Source organism: Glycine soja, chromosome 9 (assembly GCF_004193775.1).
Source record: "Glycine soja cultivar W05 chromosome 9, ASM419377v2, whole genome shotgun sequence".
Lineage (NCBI taxonomy): Eukaryota > Viridiplantae > Streptophyta > Magnoliopsida > Fabales > Fabaceae > Glycine > Glycine soja.
The window spans coordinates 30,783,673-30,805,345 of NC_041010.1; the positions used below are offsets into that span (position 1 = coordinate 30,783,673).

A 21,673-nucleotide genomic window follows, 5' to 3' on the forward strand; every position below is an offset into this window, starting at 1 on the left:
AATTGTAATTATAAGAGAATTTAAAAATATTAGTACGTTATATACGATCTTAGATAACGAATGATGTCCATTTTTTGGTTAATTATTTTTTTTACACCCTTTTCAACTAATTTATTTCAATTATATTTAAAGTTATAACACGCGTGTATATAGACACAAATGGAATACACAATCAATGAAAATAAATAAAACTAACATTAGTAATGAAAATAAATAAAACCAACAATACTCATGAAATGAGTTCATGTACAATATCTGTATATACAAGGAATATCAATGTAAAATATGTAGATAAATTAAACCTGATCAGTGCGCCGCCTGCGTCTACACCTAACGTATACTAGATGGTCCTGTGTGACACTCCTGGCCAATCTGAGGCATTCTTCGATCACTTTATGTGTCGATGAGCCAGGCGTGACCACCCCTAGATTCATATGGCGCTCCAATCGCTCAGCAATGTCATCACATGTCATCACAAACTTCTTGTTACATACAAAACAAACTAATTACACAAATTATTATGCAAATATTGAGGTAAATGACGTAAATTATTAGTATTACTTACCACTGCATGTCTGAGCTCCTCCGTAGATGTCGATGATGCTCCTGGCTCCAGCACGCGAGGGATATCTGTCTGCGGGGCCTGAGGAACGACTCGGGGCTGCGGGGCGTGACCACGAGGCAGAGGATCTACTACGTGGCCTGGTGTCATGAAATGATGGGAGATGCGGAAGAACCAGTCGATGTAGTCACGGGAACACGCCCCTGGCACCACGCACACCTCACCTGCAGGTACGATATGATCCTCGTAGTGCATCCACCTGTCGTGTATATCATCATACGAGATCCATGAATCGACAGGAGGAGCAGGAATGGTTTGCATGTAACCAAACTGTCGCACGACCCTCTCCGATCGGTAATACACAGCAACAGGCCCCCAGCGCAAGAGACCGAAGTAGCATGATCTGACATGGAAGTCCCGGACCTCCCGATGCTCCCCATACGGGATCCAACAGACATCCAGAATCTGGAGTCGGTCCAGGCGCTCCCTATACGACGGCGTGCGTATGCTCTTCACGGTCTTCTTCGTCGCAATCCACCTGCACGCACGCGGAGAAGCCTCGTCGTAGTCCTGATCAGCGGTGGACTCCGCAACTGAGGGAAAGTGCTCGTAAATCCAGCACTACATATGTAACATTCAAATTATAAACATTAATAATGAAAGTGTAACAAAATTTAAAGTTGAACATTGTTTAGCCTGAATGAATGAAAAACATATTTGTTACCTGCAGCAGTGTGATGTAACCGCCAAGCTGTCGACTGTGGCTCATGGATGCATTGTTCAGCTGGTCGTACATATGAACCAAAGCAGCCACTCCCCAAGCGTACCTATCTGTCATACTGAGGTCCCGAATGGCCTCCAAGTAGACAACATGGACATTGGTTGCACTCTTGTTAGCAAACAGAGTGCAACCTAGTAGGTGAAGAAGATATGCACGAGCCGCAGCTGTCCAATGACCTGCCTGGCATTGGCGTTGATATATATCACGTACCCATTGCAGGCGTACGTACGATCCGCGACACTGGACTGTCTCAGCCCTAGCAGACTCTGGAGACACCATCAGCAAGTCCATCAGCATCTGAACCGCATCATCCACGTGCAAGGGCTCAAATTGAAAGTCACCTATAACGGGAAGATAGAGAAGAGAGGAGACGTCGTCCAATGTGATGGTGAGCTCAACCACCGGGAGATGGAAACTAGACGTCTCCCGGTGCCACCGCTCCACAAACGCGGACAAAAGTTCCCGATCGCTGGTGTCTACTAAACACGCGATCAGAGGACTTGGTCCTGTACTAGCGATAAGTCCCTCAATGGCAGGGACATGCCTGCCTAAACTATGGACCTTCCTCCCATGTGAGGATAACTTCAATTCTGGACGCTTCTGAATTGAAGTATAAAAGGAACGCAAAATTCGTTAAAATTATCATTTAAAGGAAAACTAATAGTATAATTTACAAGTAACTAAAAATAAATAGTATAAATACCTTTCCCGTTCATACGCTGCAAGCAACGTGATCCGCATACGCTGTCAGCACAAATGGGTCGCTCGGACCACCCGGAAATCCCTGAGGCTGATCCTCAGCCGCCTCTGCGCCTGCGTCTGCATGAATGTCCTCCACAGCAACTGATGCCTCCATCGGGTCATCCTGAACGTCTGGGTTAGGGATGACTGGCTCATCGACGTGATCCGCAGTCACAGCGACTCGCTGCCTCCGTGCAGATGCAGTAGGTCGTCGACGCTGTGGAGCATCATCGGAATCATCATGATCTTCTCTGCCCACACCTCTGCGAGTGACCTGACCTAAGGCACGACCTAATCCTCTGGTCCTAACCATGATTTGCATTGAAATCATTGACTAAATCAATAAGCACACACACTTGTGTGTTTGAAATAATTGAACGAAGATGGAATATCCAACTTCATCACCTATTACATGTGGCTGTCAAGTTTTCGAATGCAGAGTTCAATCACAATTGAATTTATCTTATTATTTTCAGTAGTTAGTATCTGTGATAGACCTGCTATTTTGTATCTGATGTTGCTTCACATTGAATTTATCTTATTATTTTTAGTAGTTTGTAAGAAATTGGAAACATGTGTCTATGATAATTGTGAAAACATCCAAATTTGATATTAATCTCTATCACAATCGTAGTTACATTGTTAACCATAAACAACGGGAGATAGAACTAGTGCTAAGAAATTTGGGCAAAGTGAAAGAGTATTTATGCTTTGTTCTAAGCTGAGATTTTGATGTGATTAAAGAAAGCACATCAAGCATGAGGTGCCCTTTCTTGGCCTCTGGCAATAGAGAGAAGTGCTAAAGAAATGAGGAAGAGGAAGGACAAGCCAATGTGACTCATGGTTGTCTCTATGGTTTTGCGTAAATGACTTGGAAGCAGAAAAGGAGGTAGCTTTTGGAGGTTATATTAGACCTATACTCAAATTCTAAAACAGTATCAAAGTCTATCCTAGATTCACTCTTAGGCCAACCATACTTATCTACACTCTAGATGTATTTTCTTAGACATAGAAGGGTGTTATTGGATCACCCATATTTGTATCCACTCTAGATGTTTATTTATAGGCATCAGGGGGTGTTGCTATTGGCTACTCACCTATGATCTAGAATGATTGTAGGGTTTATATGTCAGCATTCCCAAACCTTCATATCCCTGCTACCACCCAATTAGCAATTTTTTGTTGTTTAAGAAATTAAGGATTTTTCTCCTGTATTCAAGTGGTACTAGTAGTCTAGTACGCATGAATAAATTCCAATAAGAATTTAACAAATGTTTTCCTATATGATTCAACCTTTTCAGTTTAACAATCAATAGTTTAAAATATCACTTAAAACGTTTTCATATTTGCTATTTTGCTGAAATTTCTGCAGGTGGAAAGGGCTATTGACGTAGCTAAAAAGCTCATAAGAGCATCCCCGGATGAACTAAAACATGCAGCAAGGGATATGACCAGAACTCTTGTTCAGGTTCGGTGCTCTGATATAGCTTTAGAAGGTGCAAAAGAATCAACTGAAGACAAAAGACAAAGATCATTAGTTGCCTTAGTAGTCACCTGCCCATTTGAATCACTTGAGTCACTAAACAACCTTTTGTATTCACCTAATGTAGATATCAGTCAGCGCATTATGATACTAGATGTCATGACAGAAGCAGCTCAGGAGCTTGCGGAATAAAAAATTATGAAACCCAAACATCAGAGGATACTCACCTTTGTCCATGCTCCAAAGGTCCACTCCTTATAAAGGTTGGGGCAATCATCACCTTAAAAGCTGGTTTTGTGGAATTGAGTTCAGCCATAAGTCCAAATTCTAAGATAGTATCAAAGTCTATGCTAGATTCGTTATTGGGCTACTTGTATTTGTCTATGCTCTATGCTATAGATGTTTATTCTCAAGTGTGAAGGTGCTGTTATTGGTCCACCTCCCATTTGTCTATGTTCTATGCTATATAGGACCAATGTAGTCTTTATATGGCTTGGGTAGTCCTCATTTGTCTATGCTCTATGCTATATAGGACCAATAGTATTGTTACACCAATTGTGACACCCTCTACCCCTCACATATATATTAATAAGGAATAAAAAAAAATTCAAATATTAATTAAAAGTATTTTTAAAACATTTTTTTTAAACAAGTCTTTCAAAGGGGAAAAAGACTCAAATTCATTTTCTTCTACATCATATTCAAACTTGTCCCAATAAATAATAAAGTATTCTCGACTCAACAAGGTCTTCATACAATTAATATAGAACCTATATCCTAATGTCACATCCTATTAGAGCGTTGTGTTCTCGTGTCCTCTAGCATGAGGTTCTTCATAGTCATCCACCTATTCATCTGCTCCCCCGAACACAAAGTTCAAGATCATCACAGGATCCAAACACAAACAACAAACCGGGAGTGAGTTATCACATTGCTAACTACTAGAGAGAAACAACACAACATATAGTAGCCAAATACAATTTACTTAGCATATCTCACATTATTTCATCACTTTGTCATTCATCAATCACACTTTTCATCCATCAATTACACCTTTCAATCATCAATCACTATACACAGAAATCACACACTCCGATCAAGACATAATAACACATCAATTTCATAATAAATAATTAGCAAGCGTATGCGACAGTTATGCTAAGACTCAAGCCTATATGCAATGTGGTACCATGTCAGTGAAAAACCACCCTGGGGCGCTTAGGAGTACATAACAAGACACACCACACAATGGGTTTGTCAGGTCACTCTCACTAAGTAAGATCATAGGGAGACCAGTCAGGGTCACGATGTTTTGCGAGAATGCTCCAACCATATGAGATCAGCATAGGCTTAAAGGAGCACTCAAACCCGGTGACCCCGAAGGCCTACACTCCGAAGAGTCCGTCAGGGCCTCTCCCTCCTGATTCAGGTCCAACCCCTAAAATAATTTTTGCATGCAGACACTGCTCATGAATTATACAATACCCACGACCTTACACTCGTGTTTTAAACACGTTCAACACAATCGCACTATGATTTAACACTGGCTCCTAAATAGGAAACCTACATTTTCTCTTTAACACTGCGCATCAACGCTTTTCTCAAGATAACACTGGTCGGGTTATTGTACAATTCATAGCTTACAACACAAGTAATTTCACATCAAGTGTTAACTACACACTTATCCACAACTAGAACTCATTCACAATTTCACTTCTCATAGTGTGACAATCCATCATCACATGTTTACACGTATCTCACAAATTAACACATGTTCAACTTTACACTTATACTCAATCTCAATAACAATATTATAATCTCAAAGCAACATATTCTTCTACAATTCATCACATACTCACAATTTGAATCATCATTTCATATCCTCAATATAACAATTTATATAAAACACTATCACAATATTAGGACTAAAATCCCTTAACTAATATTACACAATTATATCAAAATCATAGGTCGAAATATACAAATATCAAGAGCACAATTTATCAAGCAATTTTCATTAGAACATCAATATTTTATTTATAATCATAAAGGAAAAATTGCAATTTAATAAACATCTCAAAATAAAACCTCAATTTAATCCTCTAAGGATCCCTACACATGTTCTCACTAATCCCCAACTGTGAATAACTCATCCCTTACCTCTAAGCGGGCTCACGTGTCTTCAACCAGCGATAGCAACATCTCTAGCGGTTCCCGGAAATTCTTTCAATTATTCATCCGACTGCTCCGATAGAATTCCCAAACGTCAGAGAGACGGAGAAGAGATTGAAACCTCCACTTGTGCTGTCTTCATGCGATTCCTTTTTCTCCCTCCACGAATAATATCTCGCAAATCCCAACGGTGGAAGAGTGCGGAATTGAATTTCGAACAACATATCCAAATTTCACAATAATCCAACGGTTAACGAAACCGGGATCGTAGTTTTACCAAGACAGCTCTGGGTTTCTGCGGGAAAGAAAAAGGCTACAATGCGAAGGGTGTTTCTCTTAGTTCAGACATGATATCAAAATTCCCAACGGTGAGAATGCTCGGAATTGTGTTGCGAACATGATACTCAAATTTCACAACGATCCAACGGTGAACGGGTTCAAGATCGTCGTTTTTCTGAGACTAGTTTGATGGGCTGCGGGAAAAAGAAAGGGTTTTGAGAGGAGAAGGGGAAAAACGAAAATGAGGCCAAAAGGAGACAGATGACTTAACATAACTATTTATACCTAGGGTACTCAGCCTATTATTTGCTCTATATTTATTTATTTATTTATTTATTTCTAAAAAGCTTTTTAAATTTATTTACGAAAAATTGGGATGTTACAATTCCACCCCTCTTAAAAGAAGTTTCGTCCCCGAAACTTGCCGAAAGATCGAGAAAAAGATATCACGCATATGATTCTCAATATCAAGTTGTGTGTCTAGTTGAAACTCTTTTTCCGTTACTTCGATCACAAGACTCCTCTGCACTTAACTACTAAATCCGGTGATCCTCGTTTACTCAATGATAGTATTTCATAAGTAAGTCTTCTCACGAGAATGACATCTCAACTATAATAAAATGTGAAAGACATACTATTTGGATTAGGGTAATATCATAAGAAACACGAATAACAATTAGAAACAAACAAATATACACAAGAAAACGCGACTAAACACATGGTCGGCCCCCCCTTTTTTTTTTTAACATGGGACGGTTCAAGAATAGAAGGAAGAAGAAAAGTGTCGAGACTTTCATGCTCCACCAATCCTAGTTCACAATGACTATCGAGAATACATGATTTGCCTACCTTTGAGTCTAAGCCTCTTCCTCCAACATGATCTTTCTCACTTTCGTATACTTGACTCATAACTCTCACTTAGGTCCAAGAATTGTAACGATTCAATTCTAAGGTTGCCTACTTGATACTAATTGGGTGCTAATTAGATAAGCAATACAAATTACTCCCTACTTCTGTAAGTTTGTTCACCTTAAGGTAATCTTCACACATATATACTCATGTCACCCTATAACTTTGCACTTGAACTTGAGGTTTCGATTGTTGTTTACAATATCTAACTCTATAACTAGGACACTAGTCATATCATCGGTTTCCTATTCAAGCTCTAACTACTAAGCTAGTTCTAACGTTTAAAACTAAACTCACAACAAGATTCTTGAGAATTTTATCCATCTCTTTTATTCCAGATTCATCTCCAAAGATCCTCACAATGTATCAAACTAACAGTAATGTCTCCCAAAATATTATGGTGAACACCATGGTTATCTATTCTAAATCACATATAGGATTAATCTTTTCATAAGTCTTAAGTTGTCAAGAAATATTGATCACTATTTGTCCTTCTACAAGCACTCCTCTAAACTTAAAATTATTTCAATTATTTTACTACTCCAATAAGGATCTACGCGGCCAAGATATCACTCAACGGTTTACAGTGACCGACTTTTCTATGGACTTATGACTTACTCCTTACAAGGATCTCATCCGAAAACTTAAACTTACTTGAGTAATCTCCAACTAGAATTAAGGTTAATTCAAGGAATGCTAAAATAACTTTTGGTTCGATTACTGGTTAAGGGAATTTTATCTTAATCTTAAGTTTCATTCATCTCAAAACAACTTCTGCCCAAGAAGGATTTAAAGTTATCTCTCACCTAAAAAATAACATACTCTAAGGGTCAACATCATCTAACTAAAATGCATACGAAATTCTTAGTACGAACATGATTCCCAAGGGTCTATAACAACCTTAAGGTATACCCCATAATTCAACTTAACTGGAAGCATACTAAATACTATTCATTGAAACCACAACACTCAGGGTAGGAGATCCTGTCACACATTCCACAAACACATAGTGGTCATGACCAGGTACACATAGAGGCCACAATAGGTACTAAGGTATTCCTTGAAGCATCCACAAACTTTTCCAAATTAAGGTAAAAAGAACTAAGATTTATCTTGCTAATCATACAACTATCATCCATAATCCTTTAGGTCACCTACCTTACACAAGAACACTCACTCTTGAATCCTTCTATGCTTCACTAACTACCTTACTATTTTCTTAAGGTTTCACATTAAACCTCTTAACTATTCTTCATAACTTTTCCAACTACCCTATGTTCTCAAACAATTCTATACTAGATATTTCTCACGAACTACGATTACAAGTTTCTATGGGTACTACACTTATAAGATTCTCAATCTTGCACTTAGGTGGTAACTAAGCATATCCTCAAGGAACACAAATACATGACTTACTAAGTTTGACTTTCGTCTACGGGTAACAAGGATAATGCATACTCAAGTGTTTCCTCTCAAAACATCTTAACGTGATTGTCAAGGACGAAGTCTCTCTTTATTCGTAATAGAAGTAACAACAAGAAAGATTATCAAGTAGTTTAATTAGACATGATTGGAAGATGAGCAACTAATAACAAGATGAACACTCGATTGATTAGGAGATAATAATTTTGAATAAAAAAAAATGATCACTTATTCAGAATCAACAACAATATTTCAATGAATTCTAGAAACAAAAACATGACCAAAATGTACACTCATATGAAGACATTAACAATCACTTGATTGTGATAAAAACATCACTAATCCAATTGTTTGATGTAGTCTCATAACACAAAGAATTAATTATACTCAGGCTTTCAAGTGAAATCAATTTATTTGACTTAAGCACGCAACACAAAAAAATAGGTTGCACTATAATTAGAAGGTATGATCAAAAGAGTATTCCTTATGAAATATAACTTGATATGAGTCATCCAACTATAGAGTATTAGCATCACTAAGAACAAGAAATCACAAACAACCATACTACCTATGCAATTAAGGCAGAACATCATACTACAACTATATATACTTAGAATTATAAGGTTCTTATAACAAGTATATAACGTACATTTAAGAAGTAAGAATTAAACAATTAATAAGGATGTATTGAGGAATCACAAGCTTCAATAACTACATTCACGACTACACACAAAATAAGGGAGTTAAGTAGTCATGCGTTTACACATCAAGAAAGACACACTCATCCAAGATATATATATGGTCCAAAACGTTCTTGCAACACTAATCCACGCATCAAAGGAGAAATAAGCTAACTAACAACATACACACAGGACGATAGAGGTTCGTTAACACATTATCAATCAATATCAAGACTACTTGCATCACCCAATGGCTTGCCATAATGTCCAACCGCACTTCGCAAATTATAGAGATGGCCAGTCTTATAACTTATGACTCAACAGTGGATTTATGGTATAGCAGACATTAAGGATGCAAGGCACATACAAGCATTATTATTAAGTCTTATTTAATCATCTAGGAGAAAATACAAATAAAAATTCAAGCATGCTCAACAAAAGTACTCATAAGTAACCACACAGAGTGCACACCAGAATATGGTAAGCACATAACACACTGGCCGAAAGGTTCGACCTACTCTGATACCACCAAATGTGACACCCTCTACCCCTCACATATATACTAATAAGGAATAAAAAAAATTCAAATATTAATTAAAAGTATTTTTAAAACATTTTTTTTAAACAAGTCTTTCAAAGGGAAAAAAGGCTCACATTCATTTTCTTCTACATCATATTCAAACTTGTCCAAATAAATAATAAAGTATTCTCGACTCAACAAGGTCTTCATACAATTAATATAGAACCTATATCCTAATGTCACATCCTATCAGAGCGTTGTGTTCTCGTGTCCTCTAGCATGAGATTCTTCATAGTCATCCACCTATTCATCTGCTCCCCCGAACACAAAGTTCAAGATCATCACAGGATCCAAACACAAACAACAAACCGGGAGTGAGTTATCACATTGCTAACTACTAGAGAGAAACAACACAACATATAGTAGCCAAATACAATTTACTTAGCATATCTCACATTATTTCATCACTTTGTCATTCATCAATCACACTTTTCATCCATCAATTACACCTTTCAATCATCAATCACTATACACAGAAATCACACACTCCGATCAAGACATAATAACACATCAATTTCATAATAAACAATTAGCAAGCGTATGCGACAGTTATGCTAAGACTCAAGCCTATATGCAATGTGGTACCATGTCAGTGAAAAACCACCCTGGGGCGCTTAGGAGTACATAACAAGACACACCACACAATGGGTTTGTCAGGTCACTCTCACTAAGTAAGATCATAGGGAGACCAGTCAGGGTCACGATGTTTTGCGAGAATGCTCCAACCATATGAGATCAGCATAGGCTTAAAGGAGCACTCAAACCCGGTGACCCCGAAGGCCTACACTCCGAAGAGTCCGTCAGGGCCTCTCCCTCCTGATTCAGGTCCAACCCCTAAAATAATTTTTGCATGCAGACACTGCTCATGAATTATACAATACCCACGACCTTACACTCGTGTTTTAAACACGTTCAACACAATCGCACTATGATTTAACACTGGCTCCTAAATAGGAAACCTACATTTTCTCTTTAACACTGCGCATCAACGCTTTTCTCAAGATAACACTGGTCGGGTTATTGTACAATTCATAGCTTACAACACAAGTAATTTCACATCAAGTGTTAACTACACACTTATCCACAACTAGAACTCATTCACAATTTCACTTCTCATAGTGTGACAATCCACCATCACATGTTTACACGTATCTCACAAATTAACACATGTTCAACTTTACACTTATACTCAATCTCAATAACAATATTATAATCTCAAAGCAACATATTCTTCTACAATTTATCACATACTCACAATTTGAATCATCATTTCATATCCTCAATATAACAATTTATATAAAACACTATCACAATATTAGGACTAAAATCCCTTAACTAATATTACACAATTATATCAAAATCATAGGTCGAAATATACAAATATCAAGAGCACAATTTATCAAGCAATTTTCATTAGAACATCAATATTTTATTTATAATCATAAAGGAAAAATTGCAATTTAATAAACATCTCAAAATAAAACCCCAATTTAATCCTCTAAGGATCCCTATACATGTTCTCACTAATCCCCAACTGTGAATAACTCATCCCTTACCTCTAAGCGGGCTCACGTGTCTTCAACCAGCGATAGCAACATCTCTAGCGGTTCCCGGAAATTCTTTCAATTATTCATCCGACTGCTCCGATAGAATTCTCAAACGTCAGAGAGACGGAGAAGAGATTGAAACCTCCACTTGTGCTGTCTTCATGCGATTCCTTTTTCTCCCTCCACGAATAATATTTCGCAAATCCCAACGGTGGAAGCGTGCGGAATTGAATTTCGAACAACATATCCAAATTTCACAATAATCCAACGGTTAACGAAACCGGGATCGTAATTTTACCAAGACAGCTCTGGGTTTTTGCGGGAAAGAAAAAGGCTACAATGCGAAGGGTGTTTCTCTCAATTCAGACATGATATCGAAATTCCCAACGGTGAGAATGCTCGGAATTGTGTTGCAAACATGATACTCAAATTTCACAACGATCCAACGGTGAACGGGTACGAGATCGTCGTTTTTCTGAGACTGGTTTGATGGGCTGCGGGAAAAAGAAAGGGTTTTGAGAGGAGAAGGGGAAAAACGAAAATGAGGCCAAAAGGAGGCAGATGACTTAGCATAACTATTTATACCTAGGGTACTCAGCCTATTATTTGCTCTATATTTATTTATTTATTTATTTCTAAAAAGCTTTTTAAATTTATTTACGAAAAATTGGGATGTTACACCAATAATATTAAATATTTATATAAATAGTGTTTGAAAGTATAAAAATATGAATTTCTTAATTTATTTATAAATATTTAAAAGTATTAAAATAGTTATTTGTAAACTAATGAAGTAGTCATTTATTAAAAATAAAAAAAGAAAATTGTACTTAGATTTTGATCATATATTTTAGTCTACTTGCTAATATTTTTGTAGTTAATTGTAGTTCATAATATTAATCATATTTTAATGATAATGACTAAATAGGAATCAAAATATAATTACAATACAAATGATAAGGACTAAAAAAAACTAATTTTAAACAAAAAAGGACTAAAATTATGAAACTATAGGAAATAAATGAATAATAAAACATAATAAAAAAATATAACTAAATTTATAAATAAAAAATTTAAAAATATTTTTAGGTTATACAGATTGACAATTTGTATAAAACTTACGGATTGATAATTCATATGATTCATACGGATCGATAATCCGTATAATTCATACGGATTGACAATCTGTAAGAAGCATACGGATTGACAATCCATAATGTTCTTACGGATAATCTGCAAATTTTATACGGATTGTCAATCCGTATGTTTATTATCAAACATATCAACTTGCAGACACAAAAAAAAACTTACCTTCGTCGTTGCATTGTGATACTCACCACGATGATAACCATGTGTTGCCAACGACCACTCCGACCTTGATCAAACCACCCACAACAACAACAATCAGGACCTCAGCCGCAAAGAAAAAGCTCATTTGGTGAATGAAGACTAAAAAAACCAACACACGAAAAAGAACTTAACAGGAATAATTTTAAAAATTTAATAAAATTGTTGGATGTGCAAGAAGAAAAGGCCTCAACTTATTTAATAAACAAAGTTTTTCTCTTAGGTTCAAAGTTAGAACAATATTCTTATACATTTTTCAAATTGGTTCATTACTATTGGAATTACTCCCTCGTGCTAAACCCAATTCCCGTTAGTTATTCAATCACATATTCCCATATGACGCTTTTGTTCAATGATTTTTTATTAGTTTAATAATGTAGAAATCTTTACTAACATGCAAATTAAACTCTATAAATTCATATGATTTTACACATTTATCATTATCTCTTGAATAAAAATATGATGTCATAATACTTGATAAAATTATTTGGGACATAAAAAAAATTAGGACAAATTCTTCAGGAGAATCAGGGGAGGTAACATTTTTGCTTATGGAGAAACAGATGAAACATATGTAAAAACTCGAGATGCATCTGAACTTCTCCGTTGTTGACGAGTACTTGAAGCCCTTCTGGAGGACCCTGATGACACTCTTCTTGCATGTTCTAGTTTGATTCTGATACTGAAACAAGATATATAATCCTCAATCAATCAATAATATATAAAATTTTAATGGGATCACCGGGGAGTTAAGTTGAGTGGTTAAGAAGGAAAGAAAGGAGAAAAATGTCACATATATTTGATCCCTCATGCTAACAAAAACTAACCATTAACATTTACGATAAAATAAAGAGTATTGAAAAATTGAACTCACTTTTGATGGACATCAACATATTGATCAGTTTCATCCAATATATCTTCCTTGAATAATGAAAACATCTAAAATATTAGCAATCTTATAGCACTGGAAACCGAAAAAAAAGGCAATAGTTAAGTAATACATGTTTATGTTTAATGATAATAGTGAAAAAATTCTTTTTCGTGTACGGTCGGTACGAAGATTTCTACACTAGGTATGACACTTGAAATAGTGATTATAAAAAAGTCAACAATATTTCCATACTTGACAATCTATAAGATGATAATATCAAAAAGATTAATATTACGAGCGTATTTAACTAAATTCAATAGTGAATACTAAATTACTAAAATAATTTTACCAGGAATGGATGTGTTTGATGTGTGTTGTGTGTAAACTCACAACCAAGTTATCTTGTAATTTAGTGAGGGGTATTCTCTTTTAATTTTCCAACAACATAGCTATGTAACTATAATATGACTCTTACTATTGAATTGAAAACCAATTTTTTTTTAAGGGAGTATCGACCATAGTGAGTAACATTAACCTGAAGTAACTCTTCCATAACATCTTCCAATGTGATTATCCCAATCACTTCCTCGTCTTCTGTTGAAAGAGACTCCAAATTCTCAAAGGATGAACTTGCATCAGGTTGTTCTGATCTTCTTTGCAGAAGATCTGAGTCACCCTCTCGATGCATGACACTCTTCAGTGTTGCACTATAATATTCTGTTTCTTGTGAATGCCAATTTGATGCATCAGTTGATATGCGGAAATGATCTCCCGGTTCAAATGAAGGGCAATGTCCTACAAAGTCCACAGCTACAACCTTAGATGCTTGCAAGAATCAACTACACTAAAGCTTAAGCTATTCATGCAAGAGTCCTTTAGGCTCAAAGTGTGGATTAAGACATTAAGTATTAACAGATGTGGATCACAACAGAAGTAGCTACTCAAATGATTTTATGCGTGTTTGGTTCTATGTTTCATCTATGAGATGTGGATCACAACAGAAGAAACTACTTGTAGCTTCTGCCTTAGTTTTCAGTATTTATGTGATTTTAAACGTAGAACCAAAAACACATTTTGTATCTAAGAATTCCAAGAAAAACATTGGATTGCTGAAAACTTTGCTCATGCAAAAAATGAAAGCTGATGCATTATATGCTCAAATTTCCTATGGGAGCTGAGTTTGGCACATTGATGGTATTGATTTTGAATGTGAATCTTTTGTGTAGAATCAGAACTGGAGTATTGCCTTCTGTACCAGTTGCAGCAGTTCTGATGTTACCCCCACACTTGAGGACAACAGCCATGTGGCTTTGACCCTTCTTGAATTGATTCAGGATATCATATAGTGGCCAATCTTCACCAACCCTGATAGCCAAAGAGGAACATCATAAGTGAAATACAGACAACTACTGATATTAATCAATTAGTAGAACATTTTGAACGATATGAGCATTAAGGTAGCTAAGTAATTATGTTGTTATTTTTCCCTTTCTTTCTTCCTTTTTTTCTTTCTTTATTGTCCCTCTTTGGCTTCTCCTTCATCATTATAAGCATTCTCATCTTCCTATAATAAAGGTTTATGTTCCACTCAAAGCTACTCTATCATCAGCAAATATAATAGGGAAAGAAATTTCATACCTAGGAACTCTCCTGATAGTCATAAACTTAATTGGCATTTCATCTTCATGATGACAGAAGATTAGATTCTTGACCTAAAGCAAGGTAGAAAAGACAGTATTGGATAAACATATTGCAAATCAGAAGAAAATATTTAGATGTTTCAATAAAATGAGGTCCTCTAAAGATGTTCCAAATATAAGTTTCTATATAAACTTGAACATATCAAATTGATAGATTACCAAGATAATGCCAACAATATTTGTTTGTTTTCCAGAGTAGACTGGTATTCGGCTGTGACCTATGCTCATTATTAAGCCCATTGTATGCCTAAATAAGAAAAAGAAGTTTAGGAATAGTAAAGTATGCTTAAAACATCAGAAACAGACATGAGGAACATACATGTCAAGTTTGGAGTTTATGTCAAGAGAAAATGTTTCACTTATAGGAGTCATAGCATCTTTAGCAGTCTTCTGTGTCAAGTCCAAAGCACCAGCAATTATTCTAGTTTCATGAAGTGACAACTCTCCACCTTTCCCTGCCTGATAATGAACTTGAGCATATCACTATATTACAAGAAAATGTTATTAAAATTCTTGAATCGATAAAACAAGTAACCTCAATAGCATGTAAATGGACTAAAGTCTTCAGCTCTGCTCGTCCTAGAAGTGCAGTATGCCCCTTGCCAAAAAGCCAATCCAACAACTACCATAGCAAACATTTGCCAACATATAAATCAAAGACAGACACTAAAATTACCTAGTTCACTGAAGGTTCTAATTTTCTGCTTCTCACTCTAAGATATGGCCAAGTGAGTGAGACAACTTGGGTAACTTCTTGTTTCAGTAAAGACAGCATTACCTTACTAAGTGGATATGCAATTGGGAAGAAAACCATCATAAGAACTCGAACAAAGGGAGACATTGCTGCCCCAACACTTAAACCATATTGAGAACACAAGGCTTGTGGGATAATCTGAGATTAAAATCTTGTATGAGAAATTAAACAAATGACATAAATGTATGTATGTAGCTAAATATATTCATGGTAAAGTTTATTTTGTTATACCTCTGCGGTCAAACCCAAAATGGTAGCTGCTATTAATACAGAAAGCCACTCTGGGAACATTTTCTCCAAAAAAACAGAAACCCCCTTGAACGACACAAATTTTATTGTCAGTAGTGTTCAAGTGTTCAACCATAAGCATGAGAAAATGTGTATAGGCAGATTATTGGATCTTAAAAGGGCATATCCTTTTACTTAGTAAATGATTATATCAATAAAACACTCTTTAAGTATTGTAGATCACTCATGCTAAAGAAATCTTTGGATTTGGAGTAAGAAATGGTCTCGTAGATAAACTTCATGTTTTGATTTAGAATAGAGTAGAATTTTACTTTAAATAATCAGATGAAAGTTCTTGAAATGATCTGTGTAACATACCTCCAGTGCCATTGATTTAGCTATGAGGAGGGTGCATAAAAGTAAATGCTCATTCTTGACAATGGACATAATTTTCGCTGCAGATAAATAAAATTGTTTTCATCACTTAATAAGATGAAGCAGCTAGTAGTTCATAATTTCATACCCCAAATTTTATCTTCAATAATGCCCTCTAATTAGGTGTAACATTGTGTTTTGGGTTAGATATTTGCCCACTTATCATAAATGTAAGTTCGTATTGTACTTGTGACTAAGCTGATAATAAGAATTTATTGTCTCTACTTTTTCCTCCCTCATTCATAAGTATAAATGTGTAACATTGTGATTTTGGAAAGATATGTGATTTATTTATGAGGTCATATGATGGCTTCATTTGTTTTAATTTTTTTTATAAGCTTTAATGAGACTATATGCAGTTTTTGGTATATTTTATCATGCATATCCGATCCTATTACACCTTTATCCTAATTTTTAACTAAATTTGTATACCCGAATATGCACATGGCTATTTTTAATTATTTTTTTTTATAAATCTTTTATTTTCTTGAGTCTTATGGTACTCTTTAATGAAGAAAAATACCTTAACAAAAAGAAATCAACTACCTGCATTCTTCTGGATTTTAGGCTGCCCAGCTTTAACAAGAACCTCAAGATCAACTTGGCTGAAGGACAAGAGTCCTAGAGAAAGACCTGATGTGATAGCAGCAAATAACACAAATGCCGAACACATGCTTAGTAAAATCCAAAAGTGAGTTCCACAACAAGGTGCTCTTTCCTCAAAATATGAACTCATTTTTTCTTTGGATGGGGGAAAGTGGGAGAAGCAAAAGAAAAAATCAATGACAAGAATTGCAACATGGCATGTAACAAAACAGAATATAAGCAAAATCCAAAAGTATATAACTCTCTGCAGGATGCCATTGCCTCACCATTAGGATCAAAGGTCCTAAAGTCATAAATTCCTAACTCTTGGAAGATTTCTAAGAGGCAAAGTTAAACAACTAATAACAGAATTAAGTTGAAAGGTGTATACTATTTTTTAAAAATTTGACACAGATTTCTAAGGGATATTTAATTTTTTATTATAAGTTTGACACATAAAAGTGCTGTCCAACAATTTTTTTTAATCTAGTAAACTGCTGTCTAGTATAATTGAGAAAATTAAAATATATCTACCCTTCAGATCATGGACGTTAATCCTTCAATTTAAAATTATAATTTAATTTATAAACTTTTTAAAACATGTATTTTAATCATTTGATTTAATTTTTCATTGTATAGTTTTGTTTTCCAAAGTTACAGCAATAGTTAATTGAACTGTTTTTTTTTTTTTTTGAAAAATGTGATAAACAAATTGAAATTCTTTGTATAGTAGTACTTTGATTTGTTGGTTGACTTGAAGAGTGTCCCAATAGTTAATTCGTATTATTAAGACTCAAAAAAGTTTATGTTTTGAAGGTAGCATGCTCATCAGGCACGTATTAGTTATCCTGGGGATTATATGCCCGACAAACTAATTCGATTATTCCCTTGTTTATTTTGTACAATTATTTTCTGAAAGGAACACGCCAAGGTTGATATATTATATCAATTAATTTGTCTCACTAATAGATACGGCATAATACCCTGATAGAACATCCACAATATAAAAAATCAAGATAGCTATGCCTGGTGTCTGAGTAATATTGTAATATTGTGATAGAACACCTCGGGATTAAGATGATGTTAGGACTAGGAGGAATACTATGTGTTCGAATTCCCTTCTGTAAGTTTTGTGTGAACTAAGAGGTTTTATGGAAACAAATAAAGTGAGGGATGTTGCCAAAGTACTTTATTTATTGTGAATGTTGTTTAACTAGGTAGGGTAAATCTTCTTATACATAAAAAAAATACTTTATTTGTTTTCGAGACATTCCCCCCATCTTTAATGTGCTTCTCTATCGTGCTGAAACTCATTTTTATTCCTTTGTTAGCTGTATTATGATTACACTCATTCATCTTTCATTGGGGCATCTTAGGACTTGAAAGTTCTCATTAATGATTTTTTTTAATGCTGCATGATATTGCAGTTTGTCACAAACATTTTGGTTTTTTTAGAAGATCACAAACATTTTGGTTATATTTAGTTTAAAGAGGAATACTAGAGCATACTTTGCAGAAACTTTTTATTGGGTTGCATCTTACTCTTTACGGCACATTCTTAATTTGCAAAGCAAGTGTGGGACGTCACCCAATAATAGTGTGTTAAAATATTAGTGTTTATGGTAGTGTCATTTTAATATTCTTTTTAAAGCAATGTTATTAATATCAATATCATTATAAAAAGGAATATGTTAAAAAGTATGCAACATGACTAAATAAAAGAGGGTGTTAATTTTTTTTCTTAAAAAAATGTTGACAACTTTCCTGTTAAAGTAATCATACTATTACAATTCTCTAATATAAACTAAGAAACAATATTGCCCCCTCACTTAATCATTTTAGGTGCAAGTATAAGCACTTAAGCAGCATTTCTGCGCATGTTAACTAGTTCTGGAATAGCTATAGGCTATATAGAACAGTTAGCAATCAAACCTCAATTTCTGTAGCAAAATTCTGCTTGATTTGGCACTACTGTTCCAAACAGAGTAAAAAAATTAAAGCAAAGATACACACATTTGTGCCCTGGACATGCTAACACCACTAGTATACAACAAATGCACAGAGATTATACATTACATGACAGAATGTGTCTAAACTGAACTTTTACAAGCAAACAAAATCAACAAAGAAACATATATGGCAATAAAAAAAAGGAGCTTAGTAAGGACTAGAAATTAAGAAAGAGTTAAACCACGTTGCTAATCTTTTTTCATACATTGTGCTAATGTACTAAATGTCAACCACTAATGCATCAACCTTAGAGGAATCACAAGCACTCCTACCACTGCTGGAAAGGCTCCACTGATCAGATAATATGCTTGGTGCAGCAGATGCTGGTAAAATGCCACCTGCAGCAACCCCACATTTGGCTACAATCCTAACACTCTCTATCAACTCCTTGGTTCTAGCCTCTTGTGACAAAATTTCCATCAATTGTTGAGGAGTTATCACAAGCTTCACTTTCCAGAACCTGCTGCTTTTACTACTACTAGTAATTTTGCTGCTTTTACTACTACTGCTACTAGTAATTATGCTGCTTTTACTAGTACTAGTCCTACAAGAGAAAGGTTCTATGGAGGTTTTGTTGAGAAACTTCATTCCTTGGTGGTGTTGGTAGTCCAAGGACATTCTATATGGCGGAGGGTAGGGTGTTGTAGGAACGCTATGAGAACGAACATGGCCTTGCCGAATAGCGCTGTTGTCACCGCCGATGTGGCCGGAGGCAGAAGGGTGTTCAGGTTTGTTGTTAAGTGGTAGTAAGTAGTATGACTGTCCTGCCACCAACTCATCAAATTGGCTAAGTGGTTTGCAGAATAGGTCATGGCTTGGGAATATGCCATGCCCCGGGAATTCACTAGTGATGAAACTCACAGTAATTGGAGCATAGAATTCCATGATGCCGCCATTAGATGTTGTGACTTTGATTACTAATTCAGGATCTGAAATGCCTCCTAACAAGCAGTTTCCCATGTTGGACTTGGAACCTTTATGAACTGTGAAGTAATAGTGATGGTCTTGTTCTTTGTAAGTAATAAGAATATATGGTTACTAGTTTTCTGCTTTGGAGGGTATTCAAGAGCGGGAAACTTGTAGGGTTGAAAAGAACAAAGATGTTCTGTGTTGGATGCTTCTTGGGGGGAAATTCTGATGAAGAATATTAGAGTAATACAATAACAAGACCCTTAGGCTATTATAAAGTTAATTATGAAGTTATTCAGGTTTGGCGTCACATGTTATGTTTTTAAAGCTCATAAAAGTTCTTCTTTCTCTAGAGTTTGGCAAATTAAATTTGACAAAAGCAGGGTTGGAAAAGAAAAAAAAAATGTACTTCACCAAGTTGTGCACGGTTTAATTCTGCTCGTTCAACATTTGTTGCAAAACATACTAACCAGTCAAAAGATGAATAAATGATTCATGTGTAGTTTTCACCAAATCCTTGAATAAACACAAGAGAGCAAAAATGTTGTTCAAAATTCATTTTGGCCCCACTATGATAGGCCAAACAGAAGGGAAGAAAGCAAAAGGACTTGGAGATATACCTGCCAATTCTTCAACCTTTTTCTTTTTCTTTTGACACTTTATCTTTATCCTTTGATAAAGGCATCAAGGTGTCAAGAAACTGTAAATTCATCCAGTTATTTAGGTTGTGGAAAGTAAAATTACAATCCAGTAAAATGTCACGAAGAATAGTTTGTTCTGCTTGCTTTGGATTTTGTTTCACCAATTTCAGTTAATTATTGTGGGATTTCAAGCTCACGTCACAACCACAATAATTTACTTTAACAGTTGCATTGGACTTGGAGCAAATATTTTGCTTTGCGTTTCAAAATTTGCACTTGAGAAAGTTTGGCCTGAACCGGCTCAAATGCAAAATCTCAGAATCATACCATGTGGAAAATTCAACTGCCATTGAAAAATATATGAATGAAAATTTTTAGTGTCTAACCTTCAACCCAAGACTATAAAACAAGGACTTACATTCATTAAGATAGGATCATGGTTTATCTTAGCTAGTAATTATTGTTGGACTTATTGGATTATTCTTATTGGATCCATCCATAGAACCAAAATATATTGGAGATCTTACATTTATTAATGATATGACCAAAATAATAAGTGAAAGACAATTATCGTTTAATAACTTTTGGAGTTAAGTAAGGATCAAACTCAAATTCTAAGTGATTTTTTTTTGGTTAAGTTAGGTCAAAATTCAAATTTGTCATCACCAATGGGAGGTGCCTATTTTGTTTTTTCTTGTTAAGAACCATGCGTAAAAAAAGATTCCCCTTGGAACTTGTCATTAGAGCTGTTAAAATGATCCACCCCACCCCATTTAGCCCTAATCCACGTGGGAGGATGAAAAAACCCATAGAACCAAAACGTCCACAAGACTCTGTGGGTTAATTAGGGTCATTCCATGAGTCTTAAATTTAAAAATTTAACCCATTTTTTTTTTATGTAACCATGTACATAAGACTTTGAAGATCAACCATTTATATTATGAGAGTTAGGGGTATAGCAAGTTCAAATCAACTTAACAACCCAATGACTCTGAACCCACCTGAAGGAGAAAATTCGGGTTGATTCAGACTATTGG

The 21,673-nt window shown here is 35.4% G+C and overlaps 3 protein-coding genes and 1 long non-coding RNA gene across 4 annotated transcripts; 1 reads left to right on the top strand and 3 right to left on the bottom strand.

Moving 5' to 3' along the window:
• Positions 1-298: 298 nt before the first annotated feature.
• On the bottom strand, positions 299-1,777 carry LOC114425445 (protein MAIN-LIKE 1-like). Its single transcript, XM_028392377.1, has 2 exons — positions 1,287-1,777; positions 299-1,183 (listed from the first exon to the last, which is right to left on the bottom strand). The coding sequence occupies exons 1-2, from the start codon at positions 1,638-1,640 to the stop codon at positions 503-505; spliced, it is 1,035 nt and encodes a 344-aa protein (XP_028248178.1). The 5' UTR covers positions 1,641-1,777; the 3' UTR covers positions 299-502.
• Positions 1,778-3,491: 1,714 nt separating this feature from the next.
• On the top strand, positions 3,492-3,757 carry LOC114425446. Its single transcript, XR_003669225.1, has 2 exons — positions 3,492-3,580; positions 3,695-3,757. It is a non-coding gene; the product is annotated as an uncharacterized LOC114425446 (long non-coding RNA).
• Positions 3,758-12,476: 8,719 nt separating this feature from the next.
• LOC114368338 (DUF21 domain-containing protein At5g52790-like) lies at positions 12,477-17,164 on the bottom strand. The gene is made up of 12 exons (XM_028325647.1): positions 17,038-17,164; positions 16,435-16,511; positions 16,060-16,143; positions 15,853-15,966; positions 15,610-15,696; positions 15,394-15,533; positions 15,234-15,321; positions 15,013-15,086; positions 14,621-14,739; positions 13,910-14,169; positions 13,378-13,424; positions 12,477-13,185 (listed from the first exon to the last, which is right to left on the bottom strand). The coding sequence occupies exons 1-12, from the start codon at positions 17,162-17,164 to the stop codon at positions 13,053-13,055; spliced, it is 1,350 nt and encodes a 449-aa protein (XP_028181448.1). The 3' UTR covers positions 12,477-13,052.
• Positions 17,165-19,013: 1,849 nt separating this feature from the next.
• Positions 19,014-20,198, bottom strand: LOC114425475. The gene has a single exon (XM_028392411.1). The coding sequence runs from the start codon at positions 20,044-20,046 to the stop codon at positions 19,306-19,308; it is 741 nt and encodes a 246-aa protein (XP_028248212.1). The 5' UTR covers positions 20,047-20,198; the 3' UTR covers positions 19,014-19,305.
• Between the last annotated feature and the right edge of the window lie 1,475 nt (positions 20,199-21,673).

Coding starts and splice junctions, on each gene's coding strand:
- LOC114425475 (XM_028392411.1), bottom strand. CDS start 20,046: ATGGGAAACTGCTTGTTAGGAGGCATTTCAGATCCTGAATTAGTAATC.
- LOC114368338 (XM_028325647.1), bottom strand. CDS start 17,164: ATGTGTTCGGCATTTGTGTTATTTGCTGCTATCACATCAGGTCTTTCT. Junction 14,740..15,012: donor ACTATCAGGAGAGTTCCTAG/GTATGAAATTTC, acceptor TTTGGCTATCAG/GGTTGGTGAAGATTGGCCAC. Junction 14,170..14,620: donor TGCTGCAACTGGTACAGAAG/GCAATACTCCAG, acceptor TGGACTTTGTAG/GACATTGCCCTTCATTTGAA.
- LOC114425445 (XM_028392377.1), bottom strand. CDS start 1,640: ATGCTGATGGACTTGCTGATGGTGTCTCCAGAGTCTGCTAGGGCTGAG. Junction 1,184..1,286: donor GTTACATCACACTGCTGCAG/GTAACAAATATG, acceptor TTACATATGTAG/TGCTGGATTTACGAGCACTT.